Below are 19,125 nucleotides of genomic sequence, written 5' to 3' on the forward strand. Positions count from 1 at the left end.
ACTTTTTCATGCGCACAATAAATTATATTAATAGATTCTAATTAATTATATTTAATTCATTCGCTGGATTGCATAAAAATAACGAGTTTTAATATAAATAAATTAATTGTGACAATAAAATTGATCTTTTTTTGTATAGATTACCAAAATATTCAATCTTGATGTGTTTAATTTAAAAATAATAATTTTTAATTACCTTTATTATTTTAATTTAATTATCAATTAATGCAATAACAAGTGACTAGGTCATTTAAACTTGCAATTGCTTTTAAATTCAATACTAACTTTATAAGTCATCAATTGCAACTTAATAGTGCCGATTTTTTTAAGTAAATAAATCACACGTCAATTTAGTAAACAAATCTATAATGTCTAATTATTAATTAATTACAATTATTAAAGATGTTAAGATAAATATATCGAAAGTTAAATAATAAACTAAACTCATAAACTATTTGGAATGTGAATTTATTTCTTCGTCATCACTGTAATCATCACTCAAATAGTGATTACTATTATTTGGAAAATCGTAGCGACCAGTTTTCTTTGGTGGTGGACTGTAAAAATAAATATATAAATTATAAATAATTAATCTTCTCATTTATTATTGATAATAAATATTTATATGGTTACATTAATAGATTACCTGACTTGATCATCGTCATTATTACTACTACTGCTCCCATTTGGACTACCCGCCCGTTTAGGACTTGCTGGAGGTGAAAGCGCTTGCATCAAACGACCTTTACTTTCGTTCCAAATCGTCGACTGTAAATAAATTAATCAATTAGTTAAAAAAAAAAACAAAAATCAAATACATTTATTTATCTTAAATTAATCTTATCATAGATTTAGTGAATAAAGAAATGAATGAGATTAATGAATTATGTTTTTATTCAAAGAAACATATAAAATACTTAGAACAAATTTGGATAGACAAATAAATAAATAAATAGGTGTGGGTATAGATAAAAGATTAATAATTAATAGATTTTATCACTTGAGTTGAATTTGTTAAAATATGAAAGATTCCACTTGTGAGACAGGGTTTACAATGAGCCACTCCAATGAGAAAGAGAGATAGAATGAAAAATAAAAAACAAAAAAAAATTTTTTTGGTACAGACCAGTCGACCTTCTCGACCAAACAGTAATAAAAAAGCGTCTATAAAATCACGAGATTTTTCTTCCCACTTGCTAATCATATCCATACGCTTCTCTTCAATGTTTTCCATCACTCGTTTTCCCTTGTCTTTTAAATCATCGAATTTATTTTGTAATCTGAATTTTTTTTCCTGAATAATTTAAATAATTATTAGTATTATTTGAACATACATTAAAAAATTAATACATGTATAATTGTACATATTTATCAATTTAATCAACAATGACTTACACTTAGAAACGAGACATTCAACTCCTTGGCACTGTAACCTCGAGCTAAATTTCTTCTAACATAAATATCATAATCTTTGACAATTCTAGCAACAATATCTGATGTAGAGACACCCTCAGTTCTTTGAGTAGCTGCAAACATTCCTTTAGCTTTTATCCAGCCATACACATCGTCAGCTTCGTCAGTTGAATACGGGATGTCGTCGTGCGCTACAAAGTCTATCTGAAAAATTTTTATTTTAACGTTAATATTAAATTAAAATTACGAGTTACAATAATAATGTAATCAAATATGATAATAAATGAATATTATTTTATGAGTTACATATTATTAATACCTTGTGCTGGGCTAGATATTCTTCATCCAGCTCCCATGGAGCGTCTCGCACTAATTCATCGACGTAACGGCAATGCCGTACTGCTTCATATCTCTCATCATCGGTCATAACAGTGCGACCTTTTTTCGTGTGAGTCAATTCGTCATTGCAAACTAAAATTTAATTAAGTGACTGTTATCAATTGATTAAATTAATGAAATAAACTTTAAATAAATCAACTTAAAATTGGAACAAACATCTTACCACCGACAATCAAATAAACATTTGGAAAAAGATTTTTTGCCTGCATCAGCTGACGAGCGTGGCCTTGGTGGAACAAATCATAAATTCCGTCTGCGTAAACTCGAACCCGTCTAGGCGCTAAAATGAATATTTTATCAATGATATCTTATATTAATCTATCTAACTTAATGACAAATAATTATACAAACCTTTCCCGCTCTTTGCCATTTTTATGTCAATTTTTTTAGTGTAGTCGCATGCTTCTAACTCTGCGATGGCCTCCGGGTCATCGCTAAATGGTGCTTCTCGATATATTGACTGCAATTTTATAATTGAATGAATAAAAATTTATCATAAACTGATTACTTATTTTCTACGTTAAAATAATGTCCAACCAGCATTCAAATGTTCTGATAAACTTTATATACTACATGAAGTAATAATGAATGATTAGTCAACTGTGTTATGACTTATGACAAGCAACAACGGAAACATTTAATGTTTTATTATCGCATTACATTACTATTTATAAATATTAACCATGCAAATATACTTACCGGGAATACAACAGGAGAATCGTCCCGCGATCCAGGAAATGCATGATCTCCATTTTCATGATTATTTTCAAAATTCATTTCAGATTTTATTTTTTCTTCTTCTAGTTGATTTAAATTTTCGCTATCTGTAATAGAAGTAAATTAAAAATTTTTTTTAATTTTTTTAAATTAGTCACGGTACTTTTTTATCAACCGATGTGTCATATTTCACCATATGTACATGGCATAAATTGTTTGATAGAAAAATATCAACTAATTACATTAAAATGGATCTCACCGATTTATAAATAAAATAAAAATTTTTCTTTATTTTTAAAATATCTGTCTGGATAAGTATAATTATCTAAAAGAATATTTTAAGTCAAATTGTGACGATAAAATAAAAATATTGACGTGTGAAAATTAACACCGTAAAATTAAAAACAAATGAAGACATTTTATATAAATTTATGAATATTGACATATGACTGTCTAATAAAAATAAATGACTAAGTAATTAAAAATGCCAAGTTTATAAAATGTGATACGTCTTTAAAAAAGCCGGAACACAATGACATACCACACAAACCTACGATTCCACATGCCCAGCTGACCTAGCTACAATTCCAACTGGCTTTCAAATTCTCACCCACGCACTTTTGAACTATTACACTACAATGTATTTATATATATCATATACTTATGTATAACTAAGTGTATATATACATATATATATACTAATGTAGTTGGAAAAATTAAATTGACACAAAAACCGGTCAAGTTATAAATAAATAAAAAAATTAAATTAATAATAAATAGTAAACAATAAGCGTTAAATTTTTAACCTTAAATATTTATAAATTAAAAAATTAATAAATAATAATAAAATTTATGTAAAATCACAGTTACTGACTTATTGGTAGCTACTGACTAAAGACCAAAGCCGATACGTATAAACGCAATTATATTATGCTTATATTATCGTACGATATAAGCAAGTGAAATAGTAAAACCGAACTGTATAAATTGTTGAGTTCAGCTGGTTCTCTTATGCCGACAAGTACATTCAGATGAGTAGGGGTACAACGTAGAACCAGGGCCGTAACATCAGTAATATAAAGCACCAATTAATATGTTAAATTGATGATTGCAATTGAAATTGATTTATTTATAAAATTGTCAACTACTACCACCAGAGCTTGTAAGAATGAAGTCTCTTCTCATTCAAAATTACTATTTGAATTATTAATCACAGGTAATAATCTAATAGTAAAAATATGGTAATTCCAGTTACGAGTAATAGCAATAACAAATGTAATGTAATGAGAATGAGTATAGTAATGCTAATGAGCGTTGAATTAATTAATTTTTTTTTTTTTTAATACGCAGTGATTATTATATTTTAGATAACGCACTTTCCCGGTAATTATCACTGGAATGCCAATCGACGTAACATCGGATGATCCGCGACGTCACGTGTACGTTTAGCTTAAATTATTTTTTTTTATTGATACTAAAAATAGATAAATCATACCGATGATGATGATGAGGATCAATTATATTTTGGTGTATTTAAATAATTAATTTTGTTATTGCATTGTCTTGAAGATTCTTCATTGTGATGAAAGACTTAATTTAATTTCAATGAAGAAATACCAGTGAAATTACTTGCAACGAAGTTTATTTCAAATTAAAAAATTCTTTTAAGCAGTTGCAGCGTAAAAACTAAAAAAGAAAAAATGTACGGATAATTTTAAATTCATTGACTGATGTTGATTTTTACATTTTTTAACATAATTATTTTTTGTAATAAAATTTTTTTCTGCAAACACAAAACTTGTTTGTCTAGTATTTCTACTATCGTTAAAATAATTAACCGGATCGAAGCGTATTAATGTCCAAGGTTATATTTATTATTTATTGTATTATATATTTTTAATCACGACATATATTAATTATTTATTAATTTTATTTTTATCTTCCAGAGTGCAGTAGTTTATTGATTTAAATTTTGGAATAAATGGCAGGAAATTTAAAAATTAAAAAAATCTAATAAAAATAAAAATAAATAAACGTTAATGACACGTGCTAAAGAAAATGGAGCAACAAATAAATTATATTTGAATGAAAAATATTTTGGCGGGTGACACGTGAACCGGAAGCGACGACATGCGTGTAAAATTGCGCAGTATATCTCCACATCATGCTCGAAAAAGATCTTTTGGAGGCTCTTTGAGCACACACATATAAACAGGTAAACTTGTGTTTAAAGTAATACATATAAATAAATTGTGTATGAATTAAAAATTGTATTTAATTTTTATAGGTGGCTACGGGTAAGAGCTAGCTGTGGTTCTTTGCGTGCGTGTATGCGAAGTGTGGTATGTGGATGGGTCCTTTTTTTTCATTTTTAAAAAAGCACGATGGAGATTCAACCCGAATTAGTTTCTAAAGCCGAGGAAGTTGCCGATCAGGTAATTATTTAAATAATAATCACAATAATATATTGTTTGCTGATGAATAATTAAACAGCTCTGGTATAAATAACGTTATTTTAATTGGTGAGTTATCAACACATGAGTGATCGTTAATCGACGTATGTATTTTTTCCTGTGGGACAGGTGTGTTTCTCCTGTCAACGTCATCGTGACCAGATAATACAACTCATACTTCATAATTTCAGCTCAGCATATTTTTATCAGCATCTGTGGCTCATTTATACACCAGTGATTTAATTGTGCATTATCATATTGTGCCAAGTGCAATTTACCAGTCACTAATTTAGCAGTCTAAGAGTCTGCAGGTTATGATTTTAATTTAAGCTGTCTAATCTGATCTTCACCTACATTTGTTTATATCAAGACTTTGTTGTTTAAATACTTTACTTATTATAATTATTAACAATAATGGTACTCCAATTACGAATAATAATAAAAATAATAATTATTTAAAAAATAATAAAACACGCAGATGTCCACGTAATCACTTATCGTGATAACATATTTAAAAGATTGATAATAAATATTTTTTAAAAAAGTTATCAATGTCAATTCCGACATTTATATTTAGATTTATAAATATAAAATTATTAAAACTAAAAAAGCTAATTAAATAATTTAAATTGCAGGTAATTCGTAATGGAAAACATGTGCTCCCAACCCTTGCACGGCTTTGTCTTATTGCCACGTTTCTTGAAGACGGCTTACGGATGTGGTTCCAGTGGAACGAGCAAAGACAATACATAGACATGACATGGAACTGTGGAAAGTTCTTGGCAACTTTATTTGTCTTGATAAATTTAATTGGACAACTCGGAGGCTGTGTAATGGTAATTGGAAGATTTAAGGTCTCGATTGCCTGTGGTGCCCTGTTTTTCATAGTCGTACTCCAAACGCTTGCCTACAACATACTGTGGGATGTACAATTTTTATTCCGCAATTTGGCACTTATCGGTGCATTGTTGCTGGTACTTGCTGAATCACGTGTTGAAGGAAGATCTTTGTTCGCTGGGGTACCTACCCTCGGGGAGAACAAACCTAAAAATTATTTACAGCTGGCTGGTCGCATACTTTTAGCATTTATGTTCGTAACGTTGATCCGTTTCGAAATATCATTCATGCAAATAATGCAGAATATTATTGGAGGTATTTTGATGGTGTTTGTTACTGTTGGATACAAAACAAAGCTCAGTGCCTTGTTACTTGTTTTGATGCTCTCGGCGTTAAATATGTACCACAATGCATGGTGGACTATCCCCGACCACAAGCCACTGAGAGATTTCCTAAAATACGATTTCTTCCAGGTAATTTTTTTTTATATTATTTATTAAAAAAAAAAAAACGATTAAAAAATTAATAGTGATATTTAAATATTTTATTATAGACTTTATCTGTCGTTGGAGGACTTTTCATGATTGTATCACTCGGTCCAGGTGGTGTGTCGATGGACGAACATAAAAAGCAATGGTAGATGTCTTCGAAATTAGATTATAATTATATTAATCTTAAAAAAAGAACTCATTCTTGGACCTTGATCATATGTTTCTGTCCACTATTTTAAACTTGACACGTAAATCCTCGGATATAAATTAATTTTATACTGTATACTAAATTTAAATGTCATATTCTATTATCGTGGATTCAATACATCGGCCGGGATATAAATAATAATAATAATAATAATAATATAAGTAAATAATTTTATTAATAAATTAAAAATATAAACTTCATGAGGTGTGTAAAGATTTTGAAAATAATTGCTGGAAAAATTTGTAAGTTTTTTGATGTGGCTGTTGGGTAATGAGAGTAAATAATAATAATTAAATGCAACTTAAGACTTATTTATACAACATATTAATAAGGATGGTATTGTAAATATTACAGTGAGCAATTATCATTGTACTTGGAAATACATTTTTTTTTTGGTTAATATTTTTAATTATTAATTATTAATTACTAATTGCTAATTCATTGACCTAAATGTTTCAATTCGTTGACTGATTTGTTAAAATAAATAACTGTTATTGTAATTCAAGTATCCACTTTGTAATATTCGATGATTTAATAATTTTTTTGTATCTTTAAAATTATTGTCAGTTAATTATCCAACTTTATTAATTAAAATTTTATTTATGTACTTAATATTTTATTATTTAAAAATACACCACGTGGATAACAGCTATTTATTTATTGACAAATAAATAGTAAGACCAGTGGCGCCCTTTTGAATTTAATTCCATCGTCCACACTAACTGGCAGCGGAACAGCTGTTTCGTGTCAATTGCCACTTACTTGTTCACTTTACGTGTCATCTTATTGTTAACTGTATATATAAGATGTCTTAGCAAGTGATTATTTATACATACATATATATATATATATATATATATATATATATATATATATATATATATATATATATATATATATATATATGGGGATATATTTTTTATATTTAATAAATTTCACAGTAAGTCGCTTCAGTCATTTTTTATAAATTTGTTTACACAGTTATCATTTTTTACTGTTTTTATTTTTACTTAATATTTTTTTTTTACATATTTATATTTATATTTGGTAAACTTATAATTTTTAAATGTAATAAATAAAAATTATGATAATAGTAAATTTTTTTTTTTTTTTTAAATAATTTAATTCAATAAATGTCTCAGTGGATAAAGGATTTGAGGTTAACGGAGCTTGACAATTAATAGATCAAAGTTTAAACAAAGTTTACTTCTATTCAGTGTTTACAAATAAAATTATATAGTTATTTATTTACTTATTCAGGTAGTTACATTACATGCGATTCAGATAACTATCAAGTTCTTGAGAACTTGTTAAAATGTTGTCAGCGTTCAAGAGATTGGCTGGTAAGCATGATGGGCTTGTTAACACATCACCTAGACCTGCTCATCAATCAATGCCAACGACATTGCAGAGAAAATTTTCTAAAGGAGTCCAATATAACAGTAATTATAAATAATTATTCATCAATAATACATAATTAATAAATGACACTGAAGTTAGCAGACGTTTGAAAATTTTTGATTTTTTTTATTAATTAAAGTACAACTAAAAAAATATTTTTAAAAAATTACACTAATAGTTTTTCAAGTTTTTTACGAGTGAAACTTTTTTTTTTAATAATTGAATTGAAATTTTTTCAATAAAAAAATTATAAAAATTTTGAAATGTCGGCTAACTTCATTTTCATATTAATGAAAAATTAAATTTATTTAATTTTCAGTGAAAATAATCATCAAGGGTGATAGAAATGTTGGTAAAACATGTTTGTTCCATAGACTGCAGGGCCAAAAATTTACAGAAGAATACATTCCAACGGAAGAAATCCAAGTAACCAGTATACAATGGAATTATAAGACTACAGACGATGTCGTGAAAGTTGAAGTTTGGGACGTAGTTGACCGTGGAAGGCGTAGGCGAAAGTTAGACGGCTTGAAAATGGACAACGCGCCATCAGATGCAATTATCGAAGAGCCGGCACTCGACGCAGAATTTCTGGATGTCTACAAGGGGACCAACGGCGTCATCGTGATGCTGGATGTCACTAAATCCTGGACATTTGATTACGTGCAGCGTGAGTTGCCAAAAATTCCCGATCACATACCGATAATTGTCCTGGGCAATCATTGTGACATGTCGCACCACCGTACAGTCACCGCGGATCGTGTTACTTATTTTATTGATTCTCTGACTGATAGAACTGCTCAAGTACGTTACGCAGAGTCTTCGATGCGTAATGGTTTCGGATTAAAATTGCTGCATAAATTTTTCAATCTTCCATTCCTGCAGCTGCAACGCGAGACGCTGTTGAAACAACTTAAAAAAAATGAAGAAGAAACCCAGCTTACTATTCAGGAGTTGGATTTGTTTCAGGAGAGCGACGACGCTGATTACGATAAGTTTTTGGACAATCTTGTTAATCGGCGACGTGCTGTCGCTGAATCCGTATCAGCGAACATTCTAGTCCCAAATGTAACGTCATCATTAAGCACACACCACGCATTGTCTTCCAGTAGTAATAACGGTAATTTTAACGACGTCAGAAGATCTAATTCAATGCCTGGTCCGATTGGTGGTGGTACGCCCATTCCTGTTAAATCTTTTGAGGCCAAAGTAATACCAAAAAAAGAAACCAAGAGCCCGCAGACAGATTATAACGGGAAAAATGTGTCTTTTGTAAGACCAGATTCTATTTCTGATGATAGGAAGGAAAAGCAGCAAAATTTCGTCGCTAAAATGCTTGCTGTTGGGAAAAAAGATGATGTTACACCGCCAACAACAACAGCAATAACTGCTACGACAGTTTCATCAAGTGCAGCTAATAATAAAAATTCTTCTCCGCTGGCGAGCGTTGAGGACTTTGTTCCGGACGACGGAATGCTAGATAGGTCTTTTTTGGATGACAATAATCAGTCACCTCAGAAAACTCAGGCTAGTAGTAATGTAGTTGATACAGATAGTGAGACAGAGACTGCTAACCCACTTGTTGCTGGGTATGAAGACGATCTCTCGTCGGCTGACGACGACCATTCCGTTCCAGTAGAACCGAGGCTCGCGGAGAATCCCTTGAGCAAGTCTAAGAGGCGAGAACGTGATCCTGGTTCTGAGGATAAAAAAATTGTCATTTCTTCGGAGAAACGGGACTCGATATCGTCCAGTGAAGAGCTCCAGATCTCGAACGGGGATTTCACGTCGCTGGATCACCAGGATGGAAATTCCGACAGGTTTAACAGCTGGTTAAGTCGAGACTCCAAGTGGCGGCAGAGCCCCGAGGGTGGGGAAGATGTAAGCAGCACTGGAACCAGAAAAGATAAGCTGGACGTGAGTGATAAGAGTTTAGATGTCAGTGTCACCAGTTCAAATGTCCATCTGGAGCTGCTGGATAATTCGAGCATTCGGCAAGCTTATCCTTATGCTAATTCTAATTCTAATTCTAACAGCCCGGTGATGAAGGAGAAGAAGAAGCATCGAGATAAGGGCGAGGACAAAGAAAAAAGGAAGAAGAAAAAAAGCAAGGACAAGAGCAAGGATAAAGATAAAAGTGATAAGAGCGAGAGGAGGAAGAAACGCTCTCAGAGGAAGGATGAGGACGAAGGGAAAGATGAGCTTGAAGAGTTTTTAAACGGACCTGCTTCGCGACCATCTATTGATATGGCTTATGAGGCTTTGTAAAGTTAAAGATTTAAAAGCTTCGACTTCCATTTATAAAGTTGTTCACATAAAATAGCTTGTGTTGTTTATGCCATGGTCTATAATCGATTATTAAATTATTGTAATGACTTATTGACGGATGAACCCTCGATTAAGTTACTCGAGTATAAACAATAACAATAACACATTAAAGATTTACAGTTTTAATGAGAATATTGAGCGGAATTAATTAAGTAATTAACCGATTTTTAACTTGGGTGTTAATTCAAGTTAATAATAACAACTTATTCCAATAAATGATCTTCAAAATACAATAATAAATCGTTAAACAGTTAATAAAATTTTAATAAATGCAATTTATATATAAATATATATATATATATATATATATATATATATATATATATATATATATATATATACGCTCTGTGAGCATAAATTTATATAGTATTTATGGTCAAAATTTTATTATTTTCTATTTGTATTTTTGTGAGAAATTAATTGTAAGTATGATATTTTATAATAATATCGTTTCACAATGGACTTTAATAACGGATCGTGTAATTGTATTTATAAAGATTATTATTAATATTATTTATAAAACAAATAATTGATGATTATTATAAATTATAAGTAATTTATAAATTTAAAATTGCTACTTATTGCATCATTTTATCACTTGTATGTAAACGTTCAAATGCTTTAAGTAATAAATGTATATTTATAATTGAATTATTTTTATTTCACTGTAATTACACATTCTTGATATTTGATTTTAAAATGGTGTGGTAAAATTATCTTAAAAAAAAATTGGCTTCAGAAGTTCTAAAAAATTTATAAATAAATTTTTTTTTTAATAATTTTCTAGACCTCATTTAGTAAAAAAAAAATTAAAAGAAAAAATTTGACATGTAGAAAATTTGAAAAAATTCAAGTGCAATTTACTAAAAATATTTTTTTTCTTATAATTTTTATTGATTTAAAAAATCAAAATTTGTCAAATGTCTGCTCATTTTAGTACTAAGTTAAATAATCACGGTAAATTTAGCTGTCACCACAATTTTTTAATTTTCTTTAACAAACAAATTTGTTCCAATAAATTATTTTTGAAAAATTGAATTTTTAATTTTTAAAAATTTCTACATGTCAATTTTTTGATGAAAATTAATTTAGCAGGTGTTTAATAATTTTTTTAACAAACAAATTATGGCAAAAATTGACATGTAGAAATTTTAGAAAATAAAAAATGCATTTTTTTAAAAATAATTTTTTGGAAAAAATTTATTTGTTAAAAAAAAATGGTTAAGTAACTGCTAACTTTAATGTCATATTTTTTTTCACAATTTTTTTTGTCTTAAATTAATTTTCATTGTTAAATTTCGTTGAAAAGAGCAAGACTTAGAAAGCAAGATAAGAGAGAGGTAAAAAATATAACTTAGCGTGTTGCTTCGCGCTGGTCGTACTATATACTCCAATAAAAATGGTGGTTACAAGCAATTTTATTCTAATTCACCAAATAGTTTAGCCTCAAAAAATAATTAAACCAAGTATTGTATTAATTAACCAATTAGGTAACAATTACAAAGTAACAAGTAAACAAAAATGGCACTGTGTGTAAGAGCAATTCCAAATAAAATACTGTCTTTTGTTGGAACAATAAGTCAAACGCAGCTCGATCGCCGGCTGGCAAGACTCATTGGCACATCTCAATTCTTACATGAGGTTTTTTTTATTATTCAATTAAAATATTATGAACAATTTGTTTCCATTTAATTTTATTGACTCAATTTGCATGATTACTGCGTTTTAGTTGTCAATAAATATTTTATTTATTTACTAACGTTATTGATACGTTGTGTTATTAACCTATAATTACATAACTTGGACTACACATGGACTATTGAAATTTAATTTATCAGATATTTGATAGATAGTTTTTAAAATTTTTTTAACAAATAAATTATGTTTAAAAAAATTAACATAGAAAAATTTTAATTGCAATTTTTTAAACAACACTGAAGTTGACAGATATTAAAAATTTTTTTTAGAAGTTTGTAGCAATTAAATTATTAAAAAAAAAAAATTTAATTAAAAAGTTTCACATGTGAAAATTAATAAAAATTATAAGTGAAAATTTTTAGAAGCATTTTTTTATTGAAATTGATTTGTTAAAAAAATTTTTTAAATTGACTTAAATGTCATAAACTCTTACTATATACTACTGACATAATTGATTTGATGTTGATTAATTATTTTACTTACATATATATTTTTTTGACAGACCCAGTGCGTACCTAGGAAAAGTTCTCCTGAATTAATAATACCCTCAGCGTACAATGCAAGAGAATGTCTGAATAATTTTAAGAAAAATACCAACGAAATAAAATTGTATGCAGTTGCTTCACAGTTACCAAAAAAATCAGTTGATTTGCCGAAGCAGGATGAATTTTCAGGAGAAAATCCTGATCAGAATAGTAATCATGGGCAGCCGACTTCAGAAACGTTGTTGAATGTCTACAAAACTCTCCAAACTGATGTAAGTTTATAGAAAATTTTTTTTTGCTTTACTTATGACAATTTTTATGTCATCAGATGTAGATAAAAATTATTTAGGTGCTCATAAATTTTTTATGAAATTAAAAAAGATTTTTTTAAATTTAGCTCCCAAAATTTTTTGTCACAACAATGGATTACCGGATTTATTCACGCGAAATTGAATTTATAAATCACATTAAAGGCACTGCTACACAGTAAGTCTAAATAAAAAAATTTTTTTTTTCGTTTTTGATTAATTTTAAGGTAAAAGACCCAGTTATTGACACTCGTAATTTAATTATTATGAAAAAAATTATGTTCGATTTTTAAAAATATTTTTCTTAATTATTGACTTGCAGTATCATTAATTTATTTAAAAATTTCAGCGGCCTTCATAATTATATGAAACAAATATTATTTTTGAGGGTGGGTGGACATTTAACGTATGCGTACATAAAACTTGAAGTACTAAAAATTACAATGCACTCTGAAGACAGTACCATCAGAGTCAGGTGGAGAATTAGAGGCCTTTCAACTTATAAAGCGTTCGTCAATTTTTGGAAATTTAAGTGGTTGAAGTCTGTTGGTGGTATCCAATCTCTAGAGTCGTGAGTTAAATATTTATTTATTTATTTTTTTTTTTTTTTCAATTTTAAGCTTATAATTCATGAAAATTAATTTAGCAAATATTTAATAATTTTAACAAATAAAAAACAATTAAAATTTAACAGAAATTTTAATAAATGAAAAATAGTTTTTCAAAAAAAATTTGTTTGTTAAAAAAAAATTAAAAAATAGTCAAGATTGTTTGGCTGCCTAATTTCAAAACACAGTAACTGAGAATTTTAAGATTTTTTTATTAAAAAAAAGTTTGCGCACCAAATTGACAAAAAATGAATTACTAGTTTTAACATAAATATCATTACAGGTGGTATGATGGATACTCTGTATTTTCTGTCAACGCCCAGGGTCAAGTATACAGACACGTAGCTGATAAGATGATGCCCGATGAAGAAATGACCCCAGACAAAGGAAAGCCAGACATCGCGGCTAAATTGGCTGCCTGATTAGGGCTCTCATGAGATTTCAACATCTTGTTGTTCAACAATAAATTTTGAATCTTACATTACATTCACCTAGCACTTGAATTCACATTATTTCTTCTGAGTATCAGTAAATTCAATATTACTATAATTTTTTTTTATTAAATAGTTTCGAATTTATTTATTTTGTATTTATTACAAGAATATGACGAAAACTTAATTAATCAAAGCATCAATTGTTAAGTTCATTTAATATTAATACCAATAGAAAAAATAATTATTATAAAATATTGTTTTATAGCTTATTACTTTTATTAGTATAATAAATATGTTATAATTGTATCCATAGCGTTGTTTTTAAAGACTTTTGATTTTATTGACAAATTAAACCTGAAATAAACGAGTGAATAAATATTTTTAGAACAATTACAGAGATTTAAAATTAGTTGAGATAAATTACCTAGATAATCGTCCATAAGCGTTCCTATAGCAAACTGGAACGTAAAACAAATTTAATAAGTATCATAACAGACAAAGAAAAATTAAAAAAAAAAGTTACATGCAAAACTTACAATTCCTGTGGCGTCAACACGAGTACCCACTATTTTTAATCGTATTTCATCATCGGCTTGAATAACAACATCTTCTTCTTTGGATTTATAGCATGGTGGACTTATATTGGGGCAAAATTGCATATCAGCTGGTATGGACTGCAAGTTAAAATTTTGATTATTAAAAAATAGATACAAGGCTAGTAATTGAAATTTATTAAAAAAATAGAAAAAAATATATATTTACGTGGTGAGAAATAAAACATGAAAGAGGTCCTATTTCAGCAAACATTCCAACCTAAAATAAAAAAAATAATAAAATTCCATCATTTAAATTATTATTCTAAAATTGAGAGACATGATAATTTTTAGAGTTTTTTTTGACAAATAAATTATAGCAAAAAAGAGTAAATAAAAAAATTGACATTTAGAAATTTTAAAAATGCAATTTTTTTAATAGTTTTTTGAAAAATTTTTTTTTTGTTGAAAAAAATAAAAAAATTAATGGCATTAAAGTTAGTAGTCAATTACCCATTTTCTTTTTTTAAAAAACAAATTTTTTTTTTAAAAATTGCAATTAAAATTTCTACATGTCAATTTTTTTTTTCAAATTTTTTTGTTAAAAAAATTCAATATTTAGAAGCTCAAAAAAATTATATATTAAATTCTTTAAAAATAATTTTCTTGATCTAGTTTATTTTTAAAGAAAAATAAAAAAATTGTCAAGTGTCAGCTAATTTTAGTGTGATATTTAAATTAAAAAACATATTTAAGAAGTAAAAAATAATAAAAATAGTTTACTTTGTTGACTTGAGTCACTACAGCATCCAACACTTCCCCTTTGAACGGCCTGAACACAATAGCTCTGTATTTCACGGGGTAAACAACGAAACCCTGGCCGGGTTGTATGATACCGGCGCCAATACTGTCAATCGTCGTGACAGCTACTACGAAGCCGTATCTAGAAAGTAATTTTTATTTGTAATTTTCTTAAAATTATAAAATGAGTAGCATAATCTTACTTTCCGGTACATGTGCCCTCGACTTCGGTGTAAAGCTTTTGTTTGACTGTATCCAAGAGCTGGGGACCAAAGTAACGGGGGTGAAGCAAAATCTCCTGTTCGAGAGATATCTATAAAAATTGAAAAATGTTTAAAGTATTTATTTTATTTAGAGTAAAATTATAAATATTACTTACGTGATAAAACATTTTAGAAAATTTTTTCGTTAATTGGATAAAAAATTAAGATTTATATTTTTTTATAAATTCTGATTGTATACAAACACTTGGTGGTTAGTTATTTTGTTATTTGAGGTTAAGGACAGTTGTTCAGGAATTTTGGCGGAATGTATCACGACGGAGCTGTTGGGTAAGTAGTTTACTGTTTAATTGCATGTAAATATTTCATCGATTGACAAGTATGCAACTGATGATAGTGAAGCGAGCTGACAGCTGTCAATTTTTTTAATTTTTATAACAAATCAATTACATTAAAAAAAATTATACTGAAATTGAGAGAAATCAGATAATTTTAAGAATTTTTTTAATAAAATAAATAACAAATTATAGTCTGCTAACTTCAATCTCATCATAAAAATTCTTTAAAAAATTTCCACTAATAATATTTTTCAATTGTTATGACTATTTTATTTTTTCTATTAAATAAATTTGATCCGAAAAATTAATTCTGAAAAATTGCATTTTTTACTTTTTTAATTTTTTAGATGTCAATTTTTTGTTCTTATTTTTTTGCCATAATTTATTTGTTAAAAAAATGAATTATTATCTGCTGAATTGATTCTCATTGAATTTTTTTATTAAATTTTTGTTAAAACTGAAGTTAGCAGACATCTAAAAATTTTTAATTTTCCTTATTAATTAAATTACAACTAAAAAGATATTTACAAAAAATTGCACTTATATTTTTTCAAGTTTTTTATATGTGACAATTTTTTTTTTCAATTTCTTAAATGAAATTTTTTTAAAAAATATTTTCTAAAAATTTTGAAATGTCGGCTAACTTCATTTTCATAATTTTTTTCAGAATAATTTATTCTTAATTTCACAAATAGTTAAAATAGCTTCCTAGGACCATAAAACTTTTAATTTAAAAAAAATTTTTAATTTCTATATTAATAAATTAAAAATATAGTCAACTAAACAAAGAAATATTTATTTTCCACAAAATTTCGTCACATACACTTTAAATGAATTTTATCGAATACACTCTAAATTCTAGGTTTTATAAGTGAAATTCTTCTTTCAGCATTGTTGAAACAATATTTCGTTACACTGAAAAGATATGTATAAGTAAATACAAATTTTGACAATTTCCAGAGCAAAACTTATAACTTTTAACTTTTTCTTCGCCCAAAAAAAAAAAAAATTGTTTTTTTTAACGGGTATTGCTTATCAATAAATGTAGACAGATGTTACAGTTGACCGTTTCCGTTGAAATCTATGAACACAAATTAATTTTAAAGTTATCAGTTGATAGAATGATCACTACTTATAATTTAGATGAAAAATATGAAAATATATGTTGTTGCACAAACTATTCGTAACGTGATTGGTTAAATAAATATATATTAAGCATGGAAATATATCTAATTCGTGACTACTTGCACGCGCGCGCTTGCGCGCGTACTTAACTCTAGTACTAATTTATTTTTGAAGAGTAAAGAAAATACTTTTACCATTTGAAAACGATCATTTTACTTCACTGCAAGAGAACTCTACTACATATCTGCAAAAGATGTTGATTAAGAATTGAATAAAAGATTTATGCTGTGAAATTTTAGAAATATTTTACTTGATGATTCCATGTCTGATGGTCCCATATCTGATGGTCCCATATCTGATGGTCCCATATCTGATGGTCCCATATCTGATGGTCCCATGTCTGGCGGTCCCATATCTGGCGGTCCCATATTTTGTGGTGAGCGTTTGTTGTGGGAGCTTTCTGTGATTGAAAATTAAGACACAGAAAATTTAATGTAAATTATTCATACGTTCAAAATTTTGTCCTGGTTCATGAGAAACTTTTCGATCATAAATAAAAATTTTTTCTAAAAATCAATTCTCTTTTCGTGAGTAAAAATTATAATTAAAATTGAATTTACCAACGAGTACGCTGACAATGAGTAGAACAACTACGAAAGCCATTACTCCGAAAGTCTTCATAATTGAAAGTTCCTTTATAAATTCAACTCTAAATGAAGAGAAAGAAAATTACTGATAATCCACGAAGAGTCCGGGCCCTTTTTATACTTTGTCCAAGTCGGTGCAATTACCTATACCGATAGAATATTTTTTTTTCTTATCAAGTGACCTCATTGGTATCCCTTATCATTTGGTGAAAATTTCCACTCAGTCATAATCGCGATGCTTAGAAAATTGTTATTATTTATGGTTAACTTTGTAAGTATCAAGCGATAAAGAAGTATAGAAAAATAACAATTAAAATAATTTTCGAAATTATGATAAAACATTCTGGAAAGCGGCTGATCTTGTAATTTATTGCTACTTGCGATGAATTTCACTCTTGTTTAAAGATATTCAGTTATCTTAATCCAAGAAATTAAATCTTCAATTAAGAACATAAAATTTTTAGACTAAGAATAAAAAAAACTCTCTTTATAAAAATCTACTTCTTCAATAAAGCATTACTGTCTTAATTAAAATATGATACTTCATTTAAAAATTAAATTCTATTAGATTAAGGTAGCCGATGACATTAGTTCACAAATTATTGTTAATTGTAACTCAATTTCAATATTAATTAATTCTACCTTATAATATAACTGGTCGGTAGGAAAATAGGAAATGTACAAAATTGATAGTACAAGAAAATTTTTTGGAAAGTTAATAGATAACAGTTGGAAAAGAAATTTTTTTGAGATTCAAGGTGATGAATATAGGAACTGATTATGACGATGAAGGGTAAGGTGTTGAGTAAAAATAAATTTTTAATTTAAACTTTTCGTAAACTATATTGACAAATACTCTCAGGTGCTCGGCAATAAATTACAATAATTAAAACGTAATACTAACAACACTGCAATATATTATTCTTAACATCATCGATAGTTTTATGCTTAAACTTAATTCAAATTGAAAAATATTTTATTAATACTTCAAAGTTAATTGATTACATTAATTTATGTATAACGTTTATTAATTAATTAAATCACAAATTTTTTATTTATATCTTTATAGTTTTTATAGTTTATAATGTAAATTGTGATAGTTAATTATGCCAGGACAAACTTCTGAAAAAGTTATTGATGTTAAAACTGAGTGCCAAAATAGGAAATATACTGAAAAGCTTATACACGGAAAAAAAATTGTAGGAAAAATTACAATTTTAACGCCTCTTTGAATCTACTCTTTTTTTTTTTTAATTTTTAGGCCAAAAATAAGCATTTTATTGAATTGCTTAAAAAAAAAACTTTATAGGCCTCTTTAACTTTAGGTCATAAAATTTTTTAATTTCTAAAGCTAAAAGGGCTCATAATTAGAGACATACGCCCTTTTAGGTTTAGGAAATCAATGTTTCTTTTTTAGGTGAAGAATATGTCTACCAGTCGATTGGTAAAAAAAAAAAAATTATGCGCTCTTTTACTCTTTTATTGATAATGAAAATTTTTTCGTTTTAGACACAATTTTTTTCCCCGGTTATATCGATACCGAAATTTTCTCCCGCAGTATATTTCAATAGAAAATACCATTAATGAAAGAATTATCAGTATAACCATAAAGACATAACCGAAATGTATGTTTTCAAAATCTATTTGAAAGAGTTTTGAAGACTCTTCAATCTTTTCTAA

The 19,125-nt window shown here is 27.8% G+C and overlaps 5 protein-coding genes across 7 annotated transcripts; 3 read left to right on the top strand and 2 right to left on the bottom strand.

Moving 5' to 3' along the window:
• Nucleotides 1-349: 349 nt before the first annotated feature.
• Nucleotides 350-3,547, bottom strand: LOC141535801 (choline-phosphate cytidylyltransferase A). 3 transcript variants are annotated; one of them, XM_074255932.1, is made up of 9 exons: nucleotides 3,404-3,547; nucleotides 2,512-2,636; nucleotides 2,164-2,272; nucleotides 1,976-2,092; nucleotides 1,733-1,884; nucleotides 1,396-1,617; nucleotides 1,127-1,294; nucleotides 647-768; nucleotides 350-557 (listed from the first exon to the last, which is right to left on the bottom strand). In XM_074255932.1, exons 2-9 carry the CDS (start codon nucleotides 2,587-2,589, stop codon nucleotides 452-454), a joined length of 1,074 nt encoding a protein of 357 aa, XP_074112033.1. In that variant the 5' UTR covers nucleotides 2,590-2,636; nucleotides 3,404-3,547; the 3' UTR covers nucleotides 350-451. The 3 variants fall into 3 exon arrangements, with proteins under 3 accessions (XP_074112033.1, XP_074112032.1, XP_074112031.1); XM_074255931.1 differs by having other exon boundaries at nucleotides 3,080-3,526; XM_074255930.1 differs by having other exon boundaries at nucleotides 3,071-3,526.
• A 1,071-nt stretch (nucleotides 3,548-4,618) lies between these two features.
• Surf4 (Surfeit locus protein 4) lies at nucleotides 4,619-6,718 on the top strand. Its single transcript, XM_074255934.1, has 4 exons — nucleotides 4,619-4,744; nucleotides 4,817-4,964; nucleotides 5,618-6,292; nucleotides 6,373-6,718. The coding sequence occupies exons 2-4, from the start codon at nucleotides 4,914-4,916 to the stop codon at nucleotides 6,457-6,459; spliced, it is 813 nt and encodes a 270-aa protein (XP_074112035.1). The 5' UTR covers nucleotides 4,619-4,744; nucleotides 4,817-4,913; the 3' UTR covers nucleotides 6,460-6,718.
• A 432-nt stretch (nucleotides 6,719-7,150) lies between these two features.
• Nucleotides 7,151-10,521, top strand: LOC141535800 (rab-like protein 6). The gene is made up of 4 exons (XM_074255929.1): nucleotides 7,151-7,354; nucleotides 7,407-7,458; nucleotides 7,779-7,960; nucleotides 8,239-10,521. The coding sequence occupies exons 3-4, from the start codon at nucleotides 7,834-7,836 to the stop codon at nucleotides 10,185-10,187; spliced, it is 2,076 nt and encodes a 691-aa protein (XP_074112030.1). The 5' UTR covers nucleotides 7,151-7,354; nucleotides 7,407-7,458; nucleotides 7,779-7,833; the 3' UTR covers nucleotides 10,188-10,521.
• A 1,093-nt stretch (nucleotides 10,522-11,614) lies between these two features.
• LOC141535721 (uncharacterized protein C6orf136) lies at nucleotides 11,615-13,830 on the top strand. Its single transcript, XM_074255816.1, has 5 exons — nucleotides 11,615-11,888; nucleotides 12,448-12,702; nucleotides 12,828-12,916; nucleotides 13,088-13,309; nucleotides 13,630-13,830. Exons 1-5 carry the CDS (start codon nucleotides 11,769-11,771, stop codon nucleotides 13,766-13,768), a joined length of 825 nt encoding a protein of 274 aa, XP_074111917.1. The 5' UTR covers nucleotides 11,615-11,768; the 3' UTR covers nucleotides 13,769-13,830.
• Nucleotides 13,831-14,034: 204 nt separating this feature from the next.
• On the bottom strand, nucleotides 14,035-15,650 carry Rpb7 (DNA-directed RNA polymerase II subunit RPB7). The gene is made up of 7 exons (XM_074255818.1): nucleotides 15,494-15,650; nucleotides 15,318-15,427; nucleotides 15,097-15,256; nucleotides 14,543-14,593; nucleotides 14,317-14,454; nucleotides 14,205-14,238; nucleotides 14,035-14,134 (listed from the first exon to the last, which is right to left on the bottom strand). The coding sequence occupies exons 1-7, from the start codon at nucleotides 15,503-15,505 to the stop codon at nucleotides 14,118-14,120; spliced, it is 522 nt and encodes a 173-aa protein (XP_074111919.1). The 5' UTR covers nucleotides 15,506-15,650; the 3' UTR covers nucleotides 14,035-14,117.
• Nucleotides 15,651-19,125: the final 3,475 nt, after the last annotated feature.

This window comes from Cotesia typhae, unplaced genomic scaffold, assembly GCF_013202065.1.
Source record: "Cotesia typhae breed Kobodo isofemale line unplaced genomic scaffold, CoteBio_Ctyphae scaffold_152, whole genome shotgun sequence".
Lineage (NCBI taxonomy): Eukaryota > Metazoa > Arthropoda > Insecta > Hymenoptera > Braconidae > Cotesia > Cotesia typhae.